Genomic DNA, 27,312 nt, shown 5'->3' on the forward strand with positions numbered 1-27,312 from the left:
AAACAGCTTACCTGTGATGAGGGACTCATCTACCATAGACTGTCCTTCAATAACGCGGCCATCAACTGGGAATTTGCCTCCTGGAACTACTTTGACAACATCACCTCGTTGAACCAGTTCAACGTCAACCTGACCTTCACTGAGAAGGGAGTATAGTACATTTAATAGAACATGGCTAGTGATGTTACCAAGTCAAAAAGCACTTTTCAGCATTATATACAGCAGAATCTCACCAATTCATACATTGCTAATTGACAAAGGGCATTTTGTGATGCTTTATCCTTGTTTTATTACAAACTTGTTTGTTTTTGTATACTTGCCAATTCAGAAAATCCGTTCAATTTCAAAGCACAAATTAGCAAGGTTGCACTATGGCATATCAGAATGGTATCAATTTTATTACATTTTAATGTTACATCTGGCAAATTCTCTTAAGTTGAACAAGTTACTTGTTGTGCACATCTTCAGCAAGGTAAAAGTGTTAGTTCAAAAACAAAGAAAAGAAAGGAAGGACAAAGCGAAATACCTCAAAAGAACGTTGTCTGGTCCTAGGTTAACAAGAGTTGCTTCTGTAGCTTGTAGTGAAATTAGTCTTGAAAGGGCTTCCGATGTTTTACCCTAGAATATGAATTTACACATTTGTCTTTGATCACGCTATCGACAAAAAATAATCACAGGCTAAACAGCTACATGCAATACAATTCACCCTTTAAAACCAATACTTCTTGCAAACTGACTAGAAAAAATAAAATTGACATTTTAAATAGTTTTCAAAATTGCTGAAAATCGTTTTGCAACATGAACAAATGATAAGCAATCAGGATCACACTTTCCCATGTGATTTCATTTTAAAACATGTGCACCCTATAACTACACCCATGTAGTTTCCTGCAATTTGTAGATGTGACACTTTACACCAAATAATGATTTATAAAAATACAAAGTTTAGTCTTGCTTCTGTTTTCTTACAAGCTGTGATTTTGCTTGCTAAGTATTTCCTCTGTATCTCATTAAAAAGTTAATCTTTCATGCTTTCTAGTGCCACCTGTCTGGAACATTTTATAGTATTTTATTTCATGTCAATCATATGAGAAGGTACTTTTATTTTGCTTTACCTTTGCCATATGCTCTAACCATCGGCCCAATGCAATGAACACAAATAGCATAGGAGGTGTGTCAAAGAAGGTCACAGGATTCACTTTTGCTTTTTCAGCCATTGCAACTAGAAGAATAACGAAGGAGTAGACAAATGCAATGGTGGTTGCCAAAACAATCAGCACATCCATGTTAGCAGTTTTGTGCTTCAGTGCTTTGTATGCTTGAATGTAGAAGTACCAGCCCCCAAATAACTGTAACAACAACAACCACAATGGTCCTTTACTCAAAAATACAAATGCAAAAATTACTGCTCTAAAGCTACTTTATTGAAAGTGAGAGGTGCAGGATTCTTTTCTGTACGTCCTTTTTTAAAGTTCAGGTTTAAAAGTTTAAACATTAATATTTCAATAGATATGAAGAACAAACATTTAATTAGTCTACTGCAAATCAAGGGAGCTCAAATTAAAAAACAACAACTAATAATTACAATGCTAAAATACAGAAGATGATGGATCCAATCCTGCTCCCACTGAAGTCAAAACACCTACGGATTTCAACGAAAGCAGGCCCCATAACAGTTTCAATAAGCATTTTGAATCAATGTAATTCACAAAGTGAGCTTTTGTGCTTAATATTTTTAATGTTCCATTATAAAAAGACAATTTCAATTTGTGAACTTCTAATGACAGCAAACTGAAAGTCACCATGTTTTTATTTACCTGAACAGGGACACACAATAAAAAAGAAAGCAAGTTCATTACAGACAATCCTGGCAGGACCTGACGCTCCAAGAACATAGAAGAGTGATAGGCCTCCATTTCCTCCTTGCTCATGTTGCGATGCTGGTGAACATGTGCGAGATGACTATCCATAATCATCATGTAAATCATCAGCGCCATTACAGGAATGCAGAAAAAGAGACTCACAAGAAAAGATCTTTTCCATCTTAGATAAGGAAAAAAAATAATAATGAAAGTCTGACTTGTTTTGCAAGTAACAGATAATTAATCATCACACAGATAACATTTTAGCTACAATGTCTGCAGAGACCAACAAAGTAATTTGTGTAGACTTCACTTCTGGTTCAAAAACAGCCTCAAATTTTAAAAGAAGAATCAGATGAACATTTAAATAGAATTTAAAACAGGCTCAGTAATACTTACTGCCTTATTTCCTGTTTGTGGTCTAGATGGCTAGCAGATCTGTCCTTCTTGATTAAAGAAGTATCAAAACCTAAATCCTAGATGAGAAATGTATCAAGGATTTGATTTTACCATACAGAGAATTAACACCACAAAAGATACACTTTCATCTTGATTTGCAGGAAGTCATCAATACTGAACGCAGAGAAAACACCTTTAGCTGTACTTCTTTGTCCAGGCAAGTAAATATCACCTGTGATATTCTATTTCTACAATTTATACCATGCTAACTGCTCTACAGAACACAAAAGCCATTCCCTGCCATCTAGAAAAAGGAATTTGCCCGCTGGCACAGACAATTGAAACATACGGATGTGGGCAATATAAAACTTATTTCTACTTTTTTTAAGACATCTTGTGCTGTATAGAGATATTTGTTGGTTATCTGGTGGAGCAGGCCATGCATTCAGCTTGCTTCATTAGCACATTTATAAGGTCACTCTTTCACTTTCCATGTCAAAAGGTACCTCAGAAATAGCTGTCAGATTTATGCTTCAACTTGTTCTAAAATGCTCTTTCAGCATTTCCTTGCAAGGCCTGGACAAAGTCACCAAGGAGTACTGTTCTGCTGGCATATGGAGTTTCCCTTACTGCCAGAACACCTGTTCTGTATGTTGACTTCTCTACACTGATGGTGTGAAGGGTGGATGGAAGAGAAAGGGGACAGGATTTTGGCCTTGATATACCTCTGTTCCATAACCATTACATACCAAAGGTTCTTGTATTCCAGGGTTTAGAACTCTGGGAAGCATATTGGATATTCTACAAGATTTTCAGTGGCCCAATGAAACAGTTTAATACCACCTAAGCACTTACCTCTACTGTTTGTATAATATCTCGAGGACCAACAATCTCAGGATCATATTTAATGTGTGCTTTGTTGGTTGCAAGAGCCACTGAGCTGTATAATACACCTTTAGTCTTCATAAGGGTGGATTCTATTTTATGTACACATGAGGCACATGTCATTCCTCTGACCTGTTAAACACAAATTCTTCCTGTTATCAAAACCAAAGACTGATTTTTTAAAATATTAGCGAATACTTTTTCATTTATTACAGAGAATCTAAGAAAAATTAGGAAACCATAAACTGCTTTTGTTATCTGAGTTATAGCATCCCTAGATGGTATAACAAAAACCAAAAAAACCTTTTGGAATATACAGCTATCTGACCAGCAGGTGGCACTGTGGCTTGATCTTTGCATAATGTTTAGGTTAGCAAATCCACATATAGTTTGTAATATTTATCTATCTTTAGGTTTTATTCTGCTGCCTATCACCATAGTATATGAGCAACTTCTTATCAAATCAGTTGCAATAACAAAGTCTCTAGTGGAGGCATATAAATTGCACATCTTTAGAGAAGGTAGAAAAATTCTGAATGCTACCTTTTTCCATTTATAGTCAATATACAATTTTTAAAAAGACTGAAGAGGTGGTACAAAGGTCAGCATTTCCGCTTTTTGGGTCCTTGCTAATATTCCAAACTTTCAATAAAAGGCATGAATCGAATACACTGGGAAAAGGTACATTTGCCATATATTTGGGAGGTTTGTTGCTATTTGACATGTATTATTGCATTTGTTTCTCACCCACCTGTGCATAGCTTTCCACTGACATTTAACCTTGTAGAAGCAGATATTCTATTTGAAAGTCACATTTTCATCTAAAAACCGTCTACATATTATTGGTAAAAGCAATCTTTAAGATTACTGTAACAAAGATTAAAAGATTAGATGGGAAAAACAGCTTTTTCCCCCTTTTTACTCAGTTCCTAGTGTAGACCAAGGTGTTTGTGCATTGGACTGCACTGGGTGAAAAGTTATCTTCAGCTGTTTTGTTGATGATCAGTCACATTTCCTGTCTCACACTTAGCATGAGGACATCATTCTCAAGTCTTGCTCTAGGGGTGCTCACATGCATGCTCTATCCCTAAGCTCTGGAAGAGCATGTTTACCAGTAACAGCAAAGCTGGAATTGACCCTGAAGAGGACACATGCAGCAAGCAGGAGTATGCATGGAGAGGAAGGTGGGGAAGAGGCAACTGGAGAGGAAGGATGATTCGTCAATAAAACGCTAGCCTGGGATTAAAGAGACCTAGGTTCAGTTCCCTGGTGCTTCCTGTGTGACCTTGGGCAAGCTTTTTAAACAGGGATAACTTTATTTCTGTACATCACAGGAGTGTTAGAATAAATACATTAAGAATTGTGAGGCATTCAAGTACTATTGGTAATGGGTGCCATTAAGACAGAGAGACCTATGTAAAATCATGTTTTGTGTTGCTATTCTCAGATCTACCCATAAGTCCCCTATAAACATCAACAGAGGAACATAAGAACTCTTAAAATTTTTAAAGTATTTTTAAAATTCTGTACTATTTAAAGGTGCTTTATCAGAATCTTGAATTTATCTTTTAATCAATGTCCTTTTAACTACAGAATTGATCTAATGATAACAGCCAAATGCAGCCACACACTTACAAATATCTATTTTTCTTTAAATCAGACAATCCTATCTGTATGGAAAGCTTTCTAGGAAGTAAAAACATTACGCATGCACTTTGAACAGCTATAAATGATTGATATAGTTTTATTAAAATGATCTGCTTACAACAAGTTCTAGAATTCCATCTCCATCATAGTTTTCCATAACAGTAGCTCCAAATCCCAATTCACGGATTAGATCTGCTATGACTGATGGCTGTATGATAGCAGGGTCATACCTCACTTCTGCCTTCCCTGCCATTAGAGCAACAAGCACAGAACAGATTCCTAGAAATATACAACCAGAAAGTACAGTGTTAATTAAACATTATATTAGAACAATGTGCAAACATGTTTAGTGTAGTAAGCATATTGTACCTCAATCACCATATTACAGGAGGCTAGCAATTACCCACATTCATTAAAACTGTGAAATAGGTAGCCTGCACGTAGCATACCGCGGGGGCACTTTCAGAACAAACAACAAAAGGTAGGCTCTGAAAGAACATGTGTACTGGAAGAATCTAAGTCTAGAGGTAAAGGAAGATGAGGGAAACAGAGGGCAATGCCAGATTTACTACTTATTTAAATTGGTTAATTTCAAAAAATCCAGTTTATGATACATTAAGGGGGCTCTAAAACATCCTCAATTTCCCCCCCCCTAAAGTTCCTTTTAAGAAATTTAAGAAACACACTTTGTAAGTAAGGGTTTTAGGGCTCCCCAGTATTTGTACTTCTAAAGGCCTTTTCTGTAAGAAATAAACTGATTGAGAAAGAGAAATGAACTAAACACACAGTCCTGTCAAAAACAGAATGAAAGAATTTTCTCTACCAATTTCTCACAGCACCAAAGGATTAAAGCATCAAATAGTCCAAGATTTGTCCAACTTTCACATTATTTTAAACTGATTAAGTATAGCCTTCATTTGCCATTGTTATTTGACTCTGCAATAATTTGCTTTTGCAGAGCTCCTCATCCTGTCAGGAGAGGGAGCACAGAATTACGGTCATAATTATGAATTACATTTATGACCATGTAACAGTGTAAGAACTTGGCTCTTTATCCTTCCCTACTTGCTAGACCACAAATAGTTTTTATGAGTCTGCCAATGCCTCCAAGTTACCAGGTCTATATGGTCCTTTAGGTCAAACAGTAACAGCTCATTGCTTTTAGTTCCAGGGGCCCTGGGGTCCATCCCCACTGATGACCCAAGGCGGGGAGGAGGAAAGGGGAGAAAGTGGTTACAACAAGGAAGTAAAGCAGGAAAAGTATGGTTAAGTTGGTCTACATAATGGGGGGAGTTAGCTAACACGAAGTTGAAAATCTGGAAAGAGTTTTAAGTGTGCTGAACAAACAAAATGCAATTGTCTAGCTTCTAAGAGGGCAATAATAGAGAGAATACCAAAAAAAAAAAAAAAGAAAAAAAAAAAAATTGAATGGAGAAATGAGTGCCATTTTAAAAGAAATTACTTGCCCTGCTAAAAAGTTGAAACAATTCATTTTGTACTGACCAGAGTTTTTAAGGATTAAAGATCCACTGTGTACATCAGTAACTGGTTTATGCTCAAAGTGCAGGAGACTCTCTGTATTGTACATTGTCAATGTGTTGCACGTGCTGAATGCTAATTAATACCATGCTATGGGTGGGACAGGCAAACAGTGGGTATGTATCTAGGAGTGAGTAGGGGATCAGAGTTTTATAAGCTACAGCCCCAATGCACAGGGGAGTGATGTACTGATGAAATGAGAAGCTTCAACTTTATGTTACCCTCTACGCTCTCCCTTGTGCTTTGGGGCTGCAGCTTATAAAACTTTGTTTTAATCTCCCTAGAAATCTGAAAGTTGATTTTACAATGTGTTTAATCCTTTGAGTGCTATAATTTCACTCCTGCCAAGGCAATTTAGAGTAGAATCTATCAAGTGTGGCAATGGAGCTATATAGTTAGTGTGCAGGGCCACATGCTTTACTGGATATAAAGTAAGAGTGTGTAAGATGTACACTGTAAAACAATCAAAATTCAACGATGGTTGTTTTTCCCTCTAACCCCATGTTAAAATTCCACTACAACAGCTGTAAAGACATCTCTAAAACACGGCTAGAGATTTAACAGGTTTTACTGAAGTATATCTCACCATCTTCTCTCCTCAAATTTCTCTCAATATTTGCTACGCAGGAAGCACAGGTCATGCCAGTGACCTGGATGTAACACTTCGATGGAGTCTTTGCCTCCTGTTTATCATCATGGACTGGTGACACTTTGGAGTGCGGTGCTGTTTTGTAAAGCATATTATCCTGAGAATCTAACGGCACTTCCAGTGAAGGCTGAGTTATTAATACCAATGGTTCTGTCTTTGCTGGGGGGTGGAAAAAACATCACAAATCATGAATTTATTAACAACTCCTGAAACGAGTTATGACCCGGACACAACATAACATGAGTGCACATTACTGTAGTATTCCTGACTGAGAAGCAGAATTATACTCACCTTATCAGAAAGATGCATGTATTTGCTCTGTGGGTGCTAAGTCAAATAACTAAGCCTACCTCTGCTCCCTAGAAACCACTCCCTTAGATACTGGTTAGGCAACTGATAAACTGTGACTTCTGTTTTTCTGCTCAACTGTGTTCATTTCATTACCTTTTTTACTCACCCTCCCCCATCATCTTTATCTGTTTTGTCCTTTTGTTGTATTCTGTCTGTTATGTAGATGGTAAGCTGGGTCAAGGAATGACTCCTTGTTATATGTCTGAACAGTACTCAGGCCAGGTCTATATTAGGAAATTAGGTCTGTATAACTACATCGCTCAAGGATGTGAAAAATGTACCTTCTTGAGCAATACAGTTAAAATGACCTGAGCCCTGGTACAGACAGTGCTAGGTTGACAGCGGGGCTTCTCCCATCGACATAGCTACCACCTCTCGCAGAGTGGGAGTACCTACATGGACGGGAGACGCCCTCCCATCAGTGTAGGTAGCGTTTTCACTGAAGCGGCGCCATTGCACTGTTTTAAATGTAGACCTGCCCTAGTTGTGACACCAAGCACCGCTGTATTTACACCTTACCCACTATGGTAATAATCTTCATACAAAATATACCTTAAGAGGTATTATTTGAAAACTGGTAACTCACTGATCATTAATAATCTTGTATCATGTATGTACATGGTGGGTATTAAGACTTATGGACATAAGCTGAAATTATAACTAGAATTTGTTCAAACCAGGTATATGAGGGGGAGTTGCTAACCAGGTCTATCCTAAACAAAAGAATGTGTGTTTACTGCTTATATATAAATTGAGGTAAACAGACCCATGAAGCTAACAAGGGTAGAAGCAAAACTTACATTAACAAGTGGGGGAGAAGACAGCATGGCATCTATACCCAGCAGGATAGAGACGCTTGGTGTGGGTTTTACTTTTCAGTAGAATCCGTTTCAAAAGTTTACTGGTCTACAAATGCAGGGGGTCTGAGCCTCAAGTGATCAGCAACTGAATTAACTGAGTATATACAATATTACTGTACTATAAAAGTGTATAGAGTGAGGTCTTTTCTGAAAGCTAATGACAACACACTGGTGATTAATATCGTTGTGATATATATGTTGTAACATTGTGACGCTGGCAAGCTTGATGCCAACTCTTGCCCAGGCTGCAGACATTAGGTAAGAACTGACAACCTCGTAGCTGGACATCAGACCAGTTCACCTGTACATTAGTTTTGCTCAAAATAAGTATTAGTCTTATGAGAATGTGTTTAGACTCTATGAAATGCTTGTAAGTTGCTGCACACATTAATTTCGCTTGTAACGTCTGTATTCCATGCTATAAGAAAATATGTAAATTTTGCTTTATAACTTTGAACATGTTTGCTCTGAACCCAGGCACAGGAATTGTCCCCACTACCCATCTAGAAGGGCTATCAAAATCATATGGCCATCAAGGAACATCACAATACAAAGGATTGGTTAATGGCTCTATCGCACCTTGGAAAAGCTAATGGGGAGGGATAGCTCAGTGGTTTGAGCATTGGCCTGCTAAACCCAGGGTTGTGAGTTCAATCCTTGAGGGGGCCACTTGGGGATCTGGGGCAATATCAGTACTTGGTCCTGCTAGTGAAGGCAGGGGGCTGGACTCAATGACCTTTGGTCCCTTCCAGTTCTAGGAGATGGGATATCTCCGTTAATTTATTTATTTATAAATGTTATGTCAAGGAAGCTCGTCCTGTGGACTTGGAAGCTGAATGAAGAAAATAAAACAAAGTCGTAGGAAAATTTTCCATCTCTGCTCTGTTTGAACTCTGACTGGGCTAGAGACACCAAACTAAAGTCACAGATCCCCAGGGGCTGCCTCCTGGGTCCGCCATGAAAGACACTTTGAATTGACAGATTACTACAACTCTGTCACTCTTTGGATTTAAATGGTAAGTCATTTGTATGCATATCTTTGCTTTCTTTAACCTGTAAATAACTCTAGTTTCTTTTTCTAGTCAATAAACCTGTACATAATTTATTACAGGATTGGCTACTGGCATTGTCTTTGGTGTAAGATCTAAGGTACCAATTGATCTGGGTTAAGTGTCTGGACTCTTGGGTCTGGAAGCAACTTGAATATTGTGTGACTTTTGGCATAAGTGACCGTTTATCACTAAGTCCAGTTTATCTGAGCAGCAAGATAGACTGGAGAGTCTAACGGGACTGTTTGTTACTCCATGGTAAAACTGTTGCAGTGATCCAAGAGTTAACATTTGTTACTGGCCTGGTGAAATCTAATTATAGAACACACCATCAGTTGGGGTATCTGCCTTGTTTTTTGACAGTCTGCCCTGAAGTAGGCACTCACAGTCATGAGCTACTTCCAGCAGGCGAGACAAACATTATAGAAGGAATTATGAATGCTCATTGATATTATGTTTTAAAGTGTGTGGCCGAACAAGGGAAGGAACAGTTCTCACCCAGACAGGAGTCGGGGCAGTTATTTACCTGTCTCCTATGTAAATTAAGTATGATAGAATCAAAACAATGGAAACCCTATTTACATATGGGGGATAGGAATCCCACAGGAAGGGAAGAACAGCATGAGGTCAGCTTCTTGATGAACATAGCAAGCTGAATATACAAGGGCTTCCTACCTCATGAAGCAAGGTCATTGAACTCTCAAGAACAGAAGCCATCTTTGGCGTCCATCACTAGACAGACAAAAGGGAAGAGAGCTCTAGCAAGCTGAGAAAGATGGGTCCTTCAACCAAGAGGGGGTTGAAGTCTCTGGAACTGAATATAAGTGAGAAACCTTCTTAGGCAAAGATCTTTCACCTATGAAGATAAGGGAACTTGTACTTTTGTGAAAGGTCCTGCCTGAGGGAAAGTCAGCCATGGCTGGGAAGAAAAATAACTGGTGAGAGAAACTGTCTTGAACAAAGCCTGTATTTTGTTAGATTAAGTTTTAGACTTTTAGATAAGTGTTTTCACTTTTATTTGCTTGTAATCATTTCTAACTTTATTCCTTTTACTTAGCATCACGTAGCCTATGTACTATTGTTAATCAATTTGTTTTATTATTATTAGAAGCCACCTCTGTGCTGCATTTAAAGGGAAAGCTGTATTTACCCCACTTAAGTTAATAAGCTGTGATTTGATTTTGTGTCTTTAGAGGAACAAACCAACCATATTATTTCTGTGAACTGTCCAGGAGAGGGCTGGACATTGCAGAGTACAGGGTTTTGGGAAAATCTGGGACAGAGAGTGTGTTGGGGTTAACCTGCAAGTAGTAACCAAGACTGGTGGGACCCAGAGTGGGGCTGTAGACAGATTGCTGGGGTTAGAGCTGCTAAACCAGGGCTGTCTAGCACACAGACCCTCAGGTTGTGACCTGCATGCTTATAGACTGTAAGAGGCCCAGGTTGGGAGCTACAGCAGCAAAGCATTGTGAAGCACCCAAGATTACAGGGCAGCGGGTGACAACCCCTCACAGGTCTGGATTGCACCCCAGAATGTGGCACTGGTACTTGGGACCTGAAGACTGATTGCTGTTTCTAGGCATCACCATAATACGAATAATAATAAATCTTCAACAGACATTACAAAAATTAATAGCCACTTCTAATTTTACAGAGATACATGACATGACCTCCATGAACTAAAACAGTAGTATTATGCATTACTCCAGATCAGAGATGCTACAGACTTAACATATTGCAATCTGATCAGGTAAATGTGTTATTGACACAGTCATACACTGACGGTTGATATGTAACAGAACCACACTCCTTGCCAATTTAGCATAACATTTATAGCAACTCTCTCTCATTTTATCTTTAAAAGACAAAACTGGCATTTGATATAGCTGGAATTGCCTAGATATGGTAGGATAATATTTAGCACTTTATTTGTTCCACGTGCTGTATAACATTAGTGAAGATGGAGTTAGTATTATTAACCCCATTTTTACAAATGGTGAAAGAGATGAAGTTAAGAGGAGTGGCCAAAGTCACACAGCAAATAAGTGGCAGGGATGGAATTAGCATTCAGGATTTCCTTCCTCCCAAGAATCAATGGATAATTTAATTCCTGCACACTGTATAGAAATGATGGATTACGTCATAGGGGTTGGGGAGCAATCCTGTACAGAAAAGATTCCCTAGAATATCAAAAGATTTTTTAGGCAGAGAGCACCACAAGTCAGAAATATGGATGGCTACAGTGAGTACAACTACTCCAAATATAAACAGGACAAACATTTAAAGCCAGAGTCTTGCAAAAACTTATGCATGAGTTTAACTTTACATACTGTGAAGAGTTCCACTGACCTCACACAATGTGTAAAGTTAAGCATGCGTGAAAGTCTTTGCAATGTAAATAGGCTCTCTCAATACCATGAGCAATTGCTTCTTGTAGCAGTTCCTTCTGGAGAATATTCTTGACTTACTCTTGAGTAACACACAGGAGCTGGTTGAAAGAATCACTGGAACTAGAGATGACCATCTAGTCTCATCTCCCTACCTCTGAAGAATAATTGTTACCTATGGTATGTTTGTCAGTGTTTTATCTAACCCTAGTGATTCAGGCTATAGGGCTTCCACCCCCTTCCCTTGAGCAGCATCTCTTTTTACTGATAGTCAGCCTAAATTCTCTCCCATAATTTTATCTCATTACTCCTAGTTAAACATCTCTTCCCATTTCACATATAAAGGGGTGCCAATCACCATAGTAACGAGATGCTATTTAATGAATTCCTTTTTCTCCTGGATGTTTACACCATTCCGATACTAGACGACAGTTATGCCTATGTCTCACTAGCCATTGTTTTGCCAAGTGATTCATACAGAGCTCTTCTAACCCTTCCCCTTCAGCCACAGAGTCATTTTTGTTTTCTCTGAATTTCTCTACAATTTGTCAACATTTTTGTTAGTGAAGTGCGAAGGACTCTCCCCATCCCCCATATTCATCCCATTAAAGATAGACAGCAACAAAATACTTAACATGAAATGAGGGGGAAATTTTCTTAGGCATCTTGAGTTAATCATTTTCAATTAATCCAGAGGACTAAGGAAATGAGTCTCAACACTATAGGGGTGGGTCTCCACATGTACAATCCCATTAGCATGAAAAGTAATTATATAGATAATACCTCATTCAGCAAGTTGAGTCTGTACCCCATACTTCTGTACATTTAATTCTAGGCAGTATGATATGCTAAAGGGAAGTGAATTAGTCATACAAACTCAGTACAAAAAAATGTAGTTTGGCATTACCTGATAAGGAAGCATCAAATCCCATGTCCTCTATTGCAGATCTTAAGTCTTCTGGACAAGTTAGGAGAGGGTCATATTTTATAGTCCCATTATGATTCACAAGAGACACACATATTGATTTTACACCTGGCTTTCGGGAAATGACTCCCTCAATAGATTGCACACAAGAATTACAAGTCATTCCCTCAATATTTATCACAGTAACTTGAGTAAGGGACTGGTTGGTGTTGTTTAAAGCACCTGAGAAGGTCTGAGAAAATTTCACTGGAGAGATCTGTGCATTGAAAAGCTCTACATTTTCATATTCATCAGGAAGACTGACTTTAAACGTCTCTGGTGATACTGCCTCTATGGCTCTTCTCAGTGTATCTATGCTGATGAAGTCTGGGTCGTACTTTACAGTAGCTGTTTTCTTCTCTAAAGAAACTACTATGCTTGCTACAGATGGGAGTGCTGATATGCTGCTCTGAATATTTAAGACACACGAATTGCAGTGCATGCCATCGACTCTGAAAACAATGGCCTTTAAGTCATTAATATGCTTTGGACTTTTTTGAAGCTTTCCCTCTGAACATTTGGTTTGGGTGTTCTTTAAACGCTCCACATCAATAACACCCAGCTTGATGGGTTTGGGCTGTTTTTTGATAAATGCTGTGAAACCTGCAGCTTCAATTTGGTTTTTGATTTCCTCTGCTGTAATTAGATGAGGCTGATACACAATAACAGCTTCCTGATTGTCCAGGGAGACTAAAAATTAAACAGAAAAATGTATTAGTGTCTTTGCTCCCCATCCCCTCCTCATAACATTCCATTTAAATATCACTGACCTTAGAGAGTCCTATGAGCAGCGCATCTTGTCAATGGGGTAAAATTTTCAAAAAGTGATTTAATCACTAAGTCTCACTGAAAGTCAATGCGATGGATTTAGGCTCTTAAGTGCTTAAATCACTGAAAAAGGGACTTGGGTACTTTTGAAAACTGTACCCAAAGTGATCTAGTTTTTCTACCTTTGGTGCCTAATACTGCAACAGGTCTTAATCTCCTGTTGCCTCATTTTTTGACCTTTTCCTAGAAAGTTCATGCCTTGCCCAGCAATATGTTTGTTTAGCATTAATGTAAGAAATAACTAACTCTTCTATCATAGACCCCCAAGTCATTTTCTTTGTTATAGACAATTAATTAGGTATTTCTGCCATCTCCATTTACGACACTACCTTACATACACCATTATTAGTTATTTAAGGTTAGATGGAAAAGAAAAGTTAAATATAATTAGAGCTCTGAAAGAAAGAGGAACACTATTACTCCTGTCCCAATCAAAACGTAAGGCATTCATGTGAGACCAATAGCCTGGTCAGACACTGGGTTATTTTCTTTATGACAGTGTCAGCGAACTTCAATACTAATTTGCATCCTGTTGTCTTTAGGCCTGGCAGTCTCCTGAGCATAGATGATGCACTGTACCAAACTGTAAACCGGTTTTGTAAAGTAGGCAAGTGTTCGGTCACTGGGGAAGTGAAAGAGACTAGAATGCTCCTGTTAGAAACTAGAATCGGTTAGAAACTCATTTTCACTTGTGCTCTAAAACAGTGGTTCTCAAAGCCGGTCCGCCGCTTGTTCAGGGAAAGCCCCTAGCAGGCCGGGCCAGTTTGTTTACCTGCCGTGTCCGCAGGTTCAGCCGATCGCAGCTCCCACTGGCCGTGGATTGCCGCACCAGGCCAATGGGGACTGCGGGAAGCAGTGCGGGCCGAGGGATGTGCTGGCCGCCCTTCCTGCAGCCCCCATTGGCCTGGAGCAGCAAACCGCGACCAGTGGGAGCCGCGATCGGCCGAACCTGCGGACGTGGCTGGTAAACAAACCGGCCCGGCCCGCCAGGGGCTTTCCCTGAACAAGCAGCGGACCCGCTTTGAGAACCACTGCTCTAAAACATGGAACTGGGTATCCACTGATACACAGGTGAATCATCCTACTGAACCACCTAGCTTCATGACAGATTGCATCAACAGATATGAAAAAAGGACAGCGTAATCAATTAATCTACATGTAAAATTAAAACAAGGCATTACCTTTAATCCGCTGTACCCCTTGCAGTTTTCCAATCTTTCCTTCTATGGTGCTGGTGCAAGAATGACAGGTCATCCCCTCTACCTTCATCCTTAGCACAACATCAGATGCTTGGGACCAAATGGAATCTTCACCAGTCCCTGATGTCTTCTCTGGTGCTGCAGTATTTAAATCTATGCCTGGCACCATTTGAATAATCTGGTTGCCATTTATAATGGAAGAAATGAATGTCACAACTGCAGTTTTTTGGTCAGAGGAAATTTTAACATCCAAGATACCTTTGTTCTTTAGTAGGGCGTTACAGATCTGTTCACATGTTACATGTGACTGAGTAGGAATGGTTAGAAAAGTAGTGTCAAGTAAAACAGGTTTTGGGTCTGAATCAGCCAGGGTAGCATCAAATCCCATGTCAACTATAACTTCCTGAAGGGAGTCTGGAGTCTGGAGTCTGGGGTCATAGATAATGGTTGCATTCTTTCCTTCTAGAGATACCTTGAAGAGGAAAAAAAAATGACTTAGAGCTAATACCACCCACTAGTTTACTGTCAAATAGCTTATACCTACTGTAGGATAAGCATGAAATTAAAGTATTATAGTTATCTTAAGTTTAGTTAAGGAAATATATACATGTTGTAAAGAAAGGCCCTGATTAACAAGTAGAAGGAAGGCCTTGAAAATAATAAGGCCAGAAGGAATAAAATAGGGAGGATGTCCGATTCAAAGGATAACTAATGAGATAAGGGAAAGTTGCTAAAAAGAATGCCGCTAACCAATAGGGGTGACTGCAGATGGTTTTAAATAAGACAAAATGTATCTGTCTTAAAATGAGACAACATGGCCTTCCCAACCACATACCAGTGTTAAAGCTTATGTGAACCCAGGTGCAATGGAAACACTGTTGATCCACAAGGAGGAGGGGAGGAGATAGGGAGGAATGGCCTTGGTAAGGGGGAATGGCCTTGTAAAGCTTATCTGGGTTAAGACTGGAAATAAGGGTGAACTGTCTCAGATTGTTTTTTAGCTGAAGTCAGTAATTGGCAATGACATCACTTTTCTGCTGAAGAGTATAAACAAGTAAATTCTTAAAGGGTTCATTGCTAATACCTGCCTAACCACGCTGGAGCCGACCAATATAGGTTTAAGCACCAGAGATGACCCACGCCTGCCAATAGTGAGGTGGCAGAGTGAGGGCAGCCACTTCAGCAGTGTTACTGTGCATGCTCAGTCCATGCGAGCATGTTCAGTACAAGCCAAGCAACAAATGGGGAGGGGCACATGCCCCTGCATGGCTCTTCCCCCCCCCCCCCCCCCATGCATCAGCTCTGCTAAGTGCCCCTAGGTGTAGCCCTTTCGTAAGTATCGTGATCAAATGCTTATAAATGTTTTGTTACTGTTTGTATGTAGTAAATTGCTTATTATTTAGAGCAATTGTATAAGTATCATTTGGCCTTTGGATTGAATAGAAAAATGTATTGTTAAATTAGTGTTTGTTAGTTTCCCATACTAATAATTTCAAATATTAATAATTCCAACACCTACCATAGTGACACTTCTCCATTATCATTTGCCCTTTAGTGCTCACCTTGAAGAAGTAGTTTGAGACTGTACTTATGAAAACCATAAATTAACTTACGTTCACCTGTGTGACAACATGATTGGATATGGGAGGCTCTACCACAGAAGCAGTCTGCCAATTTCAGAATCTTATGCTCTGTTATACTGTATACACTGCTCTCACACAGCAACTGTCATACATTGTCTCAATGCTTTTTATAGTACATATTAAAACCCTAAAGTGAAGCTCTGTTGAACTGGATTAGTCATTGCAGACAAACGTATTAGATCTAATCTTAAAAAGCAGAAACTGCGCAAAGGCACAACTCTAATCTGTCATACAATGGTGCAGTGATGGATTATGGGAGTGTGGGAAGACAAAGGAAGGAAACAGAACGGGGGTTGAGTGTGTGGAGGTTCACTCTAACATTCCCAGGCATCTGTTGAATCTGTGAATATAGCTCTCTGTTCAAACGGAGCCTTACATATAATCTAAGTTGTGTGTTCTACAACAGTCTGTTTTAGAAGTCTGAATGGATTATTTAGAGAAAACAGGAGGGGGCGGGGGAAGCACTAGGTGATGGGCAGGTGGCTGAAAAAGTAAGTCTGCAAAAGCAAGGCTTTTTAAATATTATTTAAAATGTATGCTGCAGTAGTGCCTAGAAACCAGCCTGGTCAGCTCCTCAATATTAAAGCTAAGATTTTGTCACCAATATTTTTAGTAAAAGTCAGTGACAGGTCACAGGCAATAAAGAAAAATTAACTGAAGCCCGTGACCTATCCCTGACTTCTACTAAAAATATCCGTGACAAAATGGGGACCCCCTAGGACTCCCACCACCTGTGGGAGCTCGGAGCTGTGGGGTCCCCCTGCCCATGGCGGCTGTGAGCTGTGAGGTCCCCCTACCCACAGCGGCTAGGAACTGTGGGGTCCCCCTGCTCGCAATGCACAGCGAATGCCTACTCAAGCCTCTGGCGGGCAGCTAGTGCACTTATTCCTGTTGCCTTAAGTTCCTGTCTCTAATCACTTGTCATGTTCTGAGCAATAACACTGGTGGCCGGGAGCCGCAGGGGGCAGGAGAAACCCCAGAGTAATTGTCAATATTTTTGTGATGCACACCTGTCCACTATGCACTGGATGGTGACCACTAATTCATTTCACACCATCATCAGATAGTAAATTTTCTGTCACTTCCAACCCAGGCCAGTTTTGTTTAGTATGTAAACCACTGCTGAAGGTATAACACCTCATTTATTATTTAAGATAAGCAAAAGAGCTGTAAATTTCTAGTATGAATTCACCAAATCACTTTAGTAGAACTTTGCTAAGCCTTATTTTACTAACACACACACTTTATAATCTGGATACTCAAAAAAAATATGACCCTCCCTTCTTTGCAACAGAGGTTTAAAACCAGCGTCTTGGAGTAAGGCAGTGGTCCCCAACGCGGTGCCCGCGGGCGCCATGGCATCCGCGTACTGGCCAGTGGACGAGCATCCGCCGAAATGCCGCCAACAAGCAGTGTCATCCAGAGGCGTCGCCGCCGAAAATCGGCGGCATTTCCGCAGCAACGCCTCTGGATGACGCTGCTTGTCGGCGGCATTTCGGCGGCAACGCCTATTGACGTTGCCGCTTCTCGGCAGCATTTCGGTGGATGCTCGTCCGCCAGGCGGTGGCTCGTTGTCTGGCACCCGCCAGACGAAAAAGGTTGGGGACCACTGGAGTAAGGTTTCTTGTTACTTTATATTTAGAACTTTCAGTTACTGAGAACATTTCATAATGTGCTAAAATACAAATGTCAAAACAAAGAAAGATTTGTGATGTATTATCCCTTTTTATTATATTTGCTTACTCCATTTGCAAAATTCTATCATTTGCAATGACCCTCCCATTTTCAGTATGGTTCTGCTGTAACAGATAAATCAAATTAAGAGGTGGTTGGTTGGTGCTGGCCCAGTGATCTTGTAGAGATGCAACACAGTTCCACTCAGGGGGAATTATTTTGCATACATAGGCTGCCAGCATATGAGAAGTTCAAGAGAAAATATCTAAACTACAAACAAGTATTCACATTATAATAAGCAGAAATACATAGGGCCTGCTTGCTACTCTCTAAAAATTATACATAAAAGGTGTATTATTTCTTACAGCTAGGCTTTATTCTAATTTTTCCCCATATCAGCAGTTAATTCCTGATGCTGACCCATAATTATTGAAAACATGCTTATTCTACTAGATTTTCTAGAGATTCTACAGTAATTTCATATTGGTGAGAGTTACAACATTTCACATTTGCTTGTGCTGCAAATGTAATTCTCTCTGCATGTCCCTTTCCCCACCATCAGCACTTAAGGGATGTTCCTCTTTTCATGCCTGTTATTTATGTACGTATTTAGCAGTAAATCCTGCCATAATTACACATTTCTGGAGAAAATTAGCAGCTGCCCTGAGTGGTGCTGGACAAATTATTTACAGGGTGTTTTCTTTTTTAATTTTATTTGATAGATTTTGTGATGTTGTGTTTAACTATCAATCTTTAGGTCATAATTTAAATCCAATTTAACATGAAATAAGGAAGTTTTCATAAACCGTTTATTGAGGAAACGGATATCCTGTATAGAAACCTTCTTTCCAGTTCTTCATATGGTTCCTTAATGCCTCTATGGAATGGTCCACCTTTTTGTTCTGTGTTTGTACAGCACCTAGTACTACGGGCTCCTTGTCCATAATTGGGGCTCCTCGGTGCTACAGCAATACAAATAAATAATATAATGGCATAAAATACCCCCACAGATGATCTTGAGTGGGGACATACAGACTGAAAACTGAAACCAAAGTACAAAAAAAAAATCTGTTGACTTTCTACCGAGATGCATGTCAACTGTTAGAACAACATACAACAAACATAGAAACACAACTTTGTCACATCCTACTTATATTCCAAACATGTCAGTTATGGTCCCAGCTGCCGCCAGGCGCACCCAGGGTCCATCTAGGCTGCCGGCCCCACGCACCTGGGGTCCCTCCAGGCTGCCAGCCCCATGGCCAGGACTCTGCTGCCGCCCGCCAACCCGGCATCCCTGCGCGCCCAGCATCCCGGCTGCTGCCCCGTGCCGGGACTCTGCTGCTGCCCGGCCTCCCGACATGGCTGGAATCCAGTCCCAACTACCAGGACCCCAGGCACACCGGCACCAGGTACCCCCACATAAAACATGGGGGTGCTGCAGCACCCCCTGCACCTCTAGTTCCCCAGGTAAACGTTTAACCGTGTAACCGACAGAATTGTAATCAGTTACACGGTTACTGTTTTTACACATTATTTACATACCTAATGTCAGTGCACTCTGAATAGAACTGGTTACAAGGACACAATCTAATGGAAAAGATATACATATGAAAAACCTTTTCTATAAGGGTATTTCATATTTATATAGCACTACTGTCGTACATGGTGCACTATGACAGCTAAATTCTGCCAAATAAACAGGGTCTCTATCCAAAGACCTTATGTGATGCATGGCTAGAAAGGGTTAAACATCCCGCAAAATAAATAACCCTCAAAAGACATGTAGGGAGATAATGTTTGTGTTTTCGTGTATTTACATATGTATGAGTAGGGTCTATAATGTAATCAACAGTCCCTGTCTATACTGTATTCTGATAATTCAGAGGTCAAAAAAAGAGCCTATCATTTAAATGAATTGTAAACACAGGATATCTCAGTATTCATGTCTCTTTGAAATGTACTGTGAATGCTGGAGGACCACGCAAATGGCCTTATGTTAATTCGTACAGCTAAGTACCTGTGATGGACCTCCTTCAAAGTCATCCTAATTACCTTTTGTTCCCCAAGGAAATCCCAACTTGTCAAAGAGGACATGAAATTGTATAAAAGACCCCTGGGTCCTGATTCTGTCATCTCAGATCTGCGTAGACTTCATCAGGGGAAGTTTGAGTCACAAGTCTGAGGTCCCAGTTATGCTGGTACGGCCTGAATATGAGATTTGGACATTGGACTTGCCCCATAACCTCAGCCGTGCTGAACACAACACATCAACAGCCTCAGGAACAACTCTGACATCATAATCAAAAAGGCTGACAAAGAAGGTGCTGTCGTCATCATGAATAAATTGGAAGATGAACAAGAGGCTGCAAGGCAGCTCTCTAACTCCACATTCTACAGGCCATTATCCTCTGATCCCACTGAGGATTACCAAAAGAAACTACACCATCTGCTCAAGAAACTCCCTGAAAAAGCACAGGAACAGATCTTTACAGACACATGCCTAGAACCCCGACCAGGGGTATTCTATTTGCTACCCAAGATCCATAAACCCGGAAATCCTGGACGCCCCATCATCTCAAGCATTGGCACCCTAACAGCAGGACTGTCTGGCTATGTGGACTCTCTCCTCAGGCCCTACGCTACCAGCACTCCCAGCTATCTTCAAGACACCACTGACTTCCTGAGGAAACTACAATCCATCGGTGATCTTCCAGAAAACACCATCCTGGCCACTATGGATGTAGAAGCCCTCTACACCAACATTCCACACAAAGATGGACCACAAGCCATCAGGAACAGTATCCCCGATAATATCACCGCTAACCTGGTGACTGAACTTTGTGACTTTGTCCTCACCCACAACTATTTCACATTTGGGGACAATATATACCTTCAAATCAGCGGCACTGCTATGGGTACCCGCATGGCCCCACAGTATGCCAACATTTTTATGGCTGACTTAGAACAACGCTTCCTTAGCTCTCGTCCCCTAATGCCCCTACTCTACTTGCACTACATTGATGACATCTTCATCGCCTGGACCCATGGAAAAGAAGCCCTTGAGGAATTCCACCATGATTTTAACAATTTCCATCCCACCATCAACCTCAGCCTAGACCAATCCACACAAGCGGTCCATTTCCTAGACACTACTGTGCTAGTAAGTGATGGTCACATAACCACCACTCTATACCGGAAACCTACTGACCGCTATACTTACCTACATGCCTCTAGCTTCCATCCAGGACACACCACACGATCCATTGTCTACAGCCAAGCTCTAAGATACAACCGCATTTGCTCCAATCCCTCAGACAGAGACAAACATCTACAAGATCTCTATCAAGCATTCTTAAAACTACAATACCCCATCTGCTGAAGTGAAAAAACAGATTGACAGAGCTAGAAGAGTACCCAGAAGTCACCTACTACAGAACAGGCCCAACAAAGAAAATAACAGAACGTCACTAGCCGTCACCTTCAGCCCCCAACTAAAACCTCTCCAGCGCATCATCAAAGATCTACAACCTATCCTGAAAGACGATCCCTCACTCTCACAGATCTTGGGAGACAGACCTGTCCTCACTTACAGACAGCCCCCCAACCTGAAGCAAATACTCACTAGCAACTGCACACCATACAACATAAACACTAACCCAGGAACCTATCCTTGCAACAAAGCCTGATGCCAACTCTGTCCACATATCTATTCAAGTGACACCATCATAGGACCTAATCACATCAGCCACACCATCAGGGACTCGTTCACCTGCACATCTACCAACGTGATATAGGCCATCATGTGCCAGCAATGCCCCTCTGCCACATACATTGGCCAAACCGGACAGTTTCTATGCAAAAGAATAAATGGACACAAATCTGACATCAGGAATCATAACATTCAAAAACCAGTGGGAGAACACTTCAACCTCTCTAACCACTCAGTGACAGACTTGAAGGTGGCAATTTGGCAACAAAAAAACTTCAAAAACAGACTCCAAAGCGACTGCTGAACTTGAATTAATATGCAAATTAGATACAATTAACTTAGGTTTGAACAGAGACTGGGAATGGTTGGGTCATTACACTAATTGAATCCAGGGCCGTAGCAACAAAGAACGTGGCCCCCTCCCAATGGTGGCCCCCTCTGAACATATGTCCGGGCGGGGCCCCTTACAATGCAGAAACTGGAATGCGGTATTTATTTTGCCACTTTTAGGGCCCCCCTTCCTTGCGGGGCCCCCTCCGGTCGGAGGGCGCTCGCTATGCCTCTGATTGAATCTATTTCTGTGGGGATGTAAAGTTCCATGAGAGGGTAGGGGTCACGATGGGACACTTGCCTGGCAATAAATCATGGCCTTATGTAAGGCCCCCTGGTGGTTATATAAGATGAGGCCTTATGTAAGGAACAATTGAACCAATCGGTGTGGGGCTATACATGGGATAAACACATGATTCTCCTTCTTGTCCAATCGGTAGATGTGTAATTATAGCCTAATTGTGTTATGTAATGTTAAGAAAGACTATAAAAGAAAGCTTGTAATAAACAGAGTTGGAGTCAGCTTGAGTCAGCTTGCAACCACATTGGTCGTGTGCTTTATCCGCGCCGCATGAGACCCCACAAATGGTGACCCCGACGTGATTCGACTTGGACATCAAGGCAGCCGATTAAAGCCTAAAAAAGAAAAGGAAGGTACTGAAGATGAAAATGAGGAAACTTCCAAAAGCAATAATGCAAAGAGGAAAAAGAAGAAGAAAAAGCATGAGAGGAATAATACAGCTCGGGTGGAAATAAATGGAAATGGTAATCATAATGAAGAAGAAAAACAAACACATATAAAGAAACAAAAACATAAGCATGCAGAAGAACCTTACACCAGAACAAAAAGAATGAAATATATAAAAACATCTGCAGCCACAGAAACTAAAAAAAAAGTGAGGATGCAGCCATGGAAACTGAAGAAATTGGGGATGCAGATAAAGACTGTCCAAATTCTCCTATCACGTATGCAAACACAGCCGACTGAAGCGTTCGGTGAGAAAAGGCGGAGGTGGCAGCCGCGGCAGGAGGTACCGGAGGATACCGGCTCCTGGTCGTCCGAGAGAGGCGTTCGTGAGCTCACAGGTGAGCGGCTGCATTCGATGGCAGCCGCGGCAGGAGGTACCGGAGGATACCGGCTCCTGGTCGTCCGAGAGAGACGTTCGTGAGCTCACAGGTGAGCGGCTGCATTCGATGGCAGCCGCGGCAGGAGGTACCGGAGGATACCGGCTCCTGGTCGTCCGAGAGAGGCGTTCGTGAGCTCACAGGTGAGCGGCTACATTCGATGGCAGCCGCGGCAGGAGGTACCGGAGGATACCGGCTCCTGGTCGTCCGAGAGAGGCGTTCGTGAGCTCACAGGTGAGCGGCTGCATTCGATGGCAGCCGCGGCAGGAGGTACCGGAGGATACCGGCTCCTGGTCGTCCGAGAGAGGCGTTCGTGAGCTCACAGGTGAGCGGCTGCATTCGATGGCAGCCGCGGCAGGAGGTACCGGAGGATACCGGCTCCTGGTCGTCCGAGAGAGGCGTTCGTGAGCTCACAGGTGAGCGGCTGCATTCGATGGCAGCCGCGGCAGGAGGTACCGGAGGATACCGGCTCCTGGTCGTCCGAGAGAGGCGTTCGTGAGCTCACAGGTGAGCGGCTGCATTCGATGGCAGCCGCGGCAGGAGGTACCGGAGGATACCGGCTCCTGGTCGTCCGAGAGAGACGTTCGTGAGCTCACAGGTGAGCGGCTGCATTCGATGGCAGCCGCGGCAGGAGGTACCGGAGGATACCGGCTCCTGGTCGTCCGAGAGAGGCGTTCGTGAGCTCACAGGTGAGCGGCTGCATTCGATGGCAGCCGCGGCAGGAGGTACCGGAGGATACCGGCTCCTGGTCGTCCGAGAGAGGCGTTCGTGAGCTCACAGGTGAGCGGCTGCATTCCATAAAATGGGCTCTGCTTTGTCTGCAGAGGAGGAGACGGTGCATGATTTTTTATTACGCATCGCTGAAAAAAAAAAAAAAGGGAGAGAAGCTTCCCTGTGACGCGTTGTCCCGTTTGCTGAAATGGGGACAAAGACGCGGGGTTTTTGTTATACCAGCAACTTCAATAGAAAATTTTAATGAAGTGTATCTCGTGACAAATTTAATGGGTGCTGACTTGAATAACATTGTAAAGTGCCAGAAGCTAACAGATGACCATATACAGTTTCATCCGATGTTTCCACCCTGCGACATGCTTCGAACAATATCCCGGGCGGCTCGGGCCCCCCGGACCCCGTAAGGCATTGGCACGGACTTATTAGGGAAGCCCATATAGATGGGGAATTTGCGCCCGAGGCTTATCCAGTAGTGACACCGGACCTGCACTTATTGTTTGTCACAGCCTAGACACCTGATAATGCTGTACTTCCTTATTTAAGAAAAAGGGGGGAGGTGTGGGGATGTAAAGTTCCATGAGAGGGTAGGGGTCACGATGGGACACTTGCCTGGCAATAAATCATGGCCTTATGTAAGGCCCCCTGGTGGTTATATAAGATGAGGCCTTATGTAAGGAACAATTGAACCAATCGGTGTGGGGCTATACATGTGATAAACACATGATTCTCCTTCTCGTCCAATCAGTAGATGTGTAATTATAGCCTAATTGTGTTATGTAATGTTAAGAAAGACTATAAAAGAAAGCTTGTAATAAACAGAGTTGGAGTCAGCTGGAGTTCAGCTTGCAACCACATTGGTCGTGTGCTTTATCCGACCCGCATCGGTTCCCCACATATTTCCCCATGTTAAAATATCCTCACACCTTCTATGGGTCATCTTGATTATCATTTCAAAGTTTTTTTTCCTCTCTCCTGCTGATGATAGCTCATCTCAATTCATTGGCCTCTTACAGTTGGTATGGCTACTCCCACCTTTTCATGTTCTCTGTATGTATAAATATATTCTCTCTGTGTTCCATTCTATGCATCCGATGAAGTGGACTGTATCCCATGAAAGCTTATGCTCAAATAAATTTGTTAGTCTCTAAGGTGCCACAAGTACTCCTGTTCTTTTTGCGGACATTGGACTATGACCCATGAACTGAATTCTAAAAGAACTCTTTTCAACTATGAAGCTCGCCATCTCTGCTATGAATCTGCACCTCAGTGAATTGAACTCATGTCTGTATGTATATTGATATTTTAACCATACTCTTTTTTTTTTTAAATAAATTTTAGTTTAGTTAATAAGAATTGGCTGTAGTGTGTATTTGGGTAAGATCTGAAACATTCATTAACCTGGGAGGTAATGTGTCCGATCCTTTGGGATTGGTAGAACCTTTTCTTTTATATGATGAAATAAGATTTACAGAAATTTTCATCATATTTGATGTGGGTACCTGGATGGAGGCCTGAGGCTGGATTATTTTAAGAGAACTGTGTTGTTTGGACTCCTGAGCAACCAGTGAGGTAATAAAGAAGCTGTTTTATGCCGGCTTGGTAAATCTAAGTACTGGAATATCCACCAGCTTTATGGGGATTATCTGACACATTCTTTGCAGTTCACCCTAATTGAGTGACCACAGCTGGCTCCCCACTAGAACCCTGGTCACAGCTTGCAATCCAAAGGCATAAATTAATGCAATACAGAATAGTAAATCTTTATAGCTGAAATGCTTTGCAGAACAGGTGGGTTTCAGAAGCATTGTGAATGAGAGAACATAGATAAAGGGGAATGGTTAGGAGATAAGTTTAGGTGGAACACAGGGATGCAGAAGGCCATAAAGTAGGAATGGTGGATGTGGCAGACAGAGTTTTAAAAGTCAGGAAAAGTTTCAATTTTATGAGGAAAAGGAGGAAAGATCAATGCAAATAGCCAAGAGCTGTGTTGTGTATTAAAGAAATGGACAGAGCAGAACGTGTTGTTAGTAGCAACATTTGAGATATAAGGGAGAAGGAGACAAACTGGAGAGAAGACTTCAGTACTTGGAGGTGCGATACCACCAGAGCATGGACTAGCATCTAAGGGTATGTCTACACTACGAAATTAGGTCGATTTTATAGAAGTCGATTTTTAGAAATCTATTTTATACAGTCGATTGCGTATGACCACACTAAGCGCATTAAGTCGGCGGACTGCGTCCTCACAACTGTGGCTAGCATCGACTTACGGAGCGGTGCACTGTGGGTAGCTATCCCACAGTTCCCGCAGTCTCCGTCGCCCATTGGAATTCTGGGTGAAGCACCCAATGCCTGATGGGGCAAAAACATTGTCGCAGGTGGTTTTGGGAACATGTCGTCAGTCGCCCCTCCCTTCGTGAAAGCAATGGCAGACAATCGTTTTGCACCTTTTTTCCTGGATTACCCGTGCAGACGCCATACCATGGCAAGCATGGAGCCCGCTCAGCTCACCGTCACCACTGCTGTTGCATCAGAGAGGCTTTGAAAACCAGTTTCATGACTGGCCAGGCTTCGGTGTGACAGTTGTGTGTGTTTCTCCTTGATGCAAACCCGCCCCCTTTGTTGATTTTAATTCCCTGTAAGCCAACCACCCTCCCCCCTTCGAAATAAAGTAACTATTGTTTTGAAGCCATGCATTCTTTCTTTATTAATAATAAAAAAAAAGAGAGATAACGGACAAGGTAGCCTGGGTGGAGTGGGGGAGGAGGGAAGGACAAGGTCACATTGCTTATTGTAGCCACACTAAAAATCAAACTGTTTGAATGACAGCCTTCTGTTGCTTGGGCCATCCTCTGGAGTGGAGTGGCTGGGTGCCCGGAGCCACCTCCCCCGCATTCTTGGGCGTCTGGGTGAGGAGGCTATGGAACATGGGGCGGAGGGTAGGCGGTTATACAGTGGATGCAGCAGGGGTCTGTGCTCTTGTTGGCTTTCCTGCAGCTCCAACAGACACTTCATCATGTCCATTTGGTTCCCCATTAGCCTCAGCATCGCGTCCTGCCTCTGCTCTTCATGCTCACTTAATTCTTTCCTGGCCTCTGTCACTGAATTAAGCTGTGCCCTATCAGTGTGGGAGGACTGCATGAGTTCGGAAAAAATTTCAACGTGAGTGCGTTTTTTTCACCTTCTAATCTGCGATAACCTCAGGGACGGAGATGATAGGGGGACTGCATGGTCACCTGTGCTGTTGAGTTCGCCACGCTGACCAAACAGGAAATGAAATTCAAAAGTTCCCGGGGCTTTTCCTGTGTACCTGGCTAGTGCATCAGAGTTCAAAGTGCTGTCCAGAGTGGTCATAATGGAGCACTCTGGGATAGCTCCCGGAGGCCAATACCGTCAATTTGCGTCTGCACTACCGCAAATTCGACCCAACGAAGTCAGTTTTAGTGCTACTCCCCTCGCCGGGGAGGAGTACAGAAG

General features: G+C 41.9%; 1 protein-coding gene across 1 annotated transcript in view; it reads right to left on the bottom strand.

The window, feature by feature from the left end:
* The window catches only part of ATP7A (ATPase copper transporting alpha), a 47,234-nt gene that overhangs the window by 9,030 nt on the left and 10,892 nt on the right, over nt 1-27,312 (bottom strand). Inside the window, exons 3-12 of the mRNA XM_065410981.1 lie at nt 14,602-15,091; nt 12,536-13,282; nt 6,919-7,140; nt 4,912-5,072; nt 3,117-3,278; nt 2,262-2,338; nt 1,818-2,043; nt 1,116-1,349; nt 527-618; nt 12-139 (exon numbers count right to left, since the gene is read on the bottom strand). Of these exons, the coding sequence (XP_065267053.1) occupies nt 12-139; nt 527-618; nt 1,116-1,349; nt 1,818-2,043; nt 2,262-2,338; nt 3,117-3,278; nt 4,912-5,072; nt 6,919-7,140; nt 12,536-13,282; nt 14,602-15,091 (2,539 nt within the window). The remainder of the gene's footprint in view (nt 1-11; nt 140-526; nt 619-1,115; nt 1,350-1,817; nt 2,044-2,261; nt 2,339-3,116; nt 3,279-4,911; nt 5,073-6,918; nt 7,141-12,535; nt 13,283-14,601; nt 15,092-27,312) is intronic.

The sequence above is a fragment of the Emys orbicularis genome, chromosome 9 (genome assembly GCF_028017835.1).
Source record: "Emys orbicularis isolate rEmyOrb1 chromosome 9, rEmyOrb1.hap1, whole genome shotgun sequence".
NCBI classification, from domain to species: Eukaryota; Metazoa; Chordata; order Testudines; family Emydidae; genus Emys; species Emys orbicularis.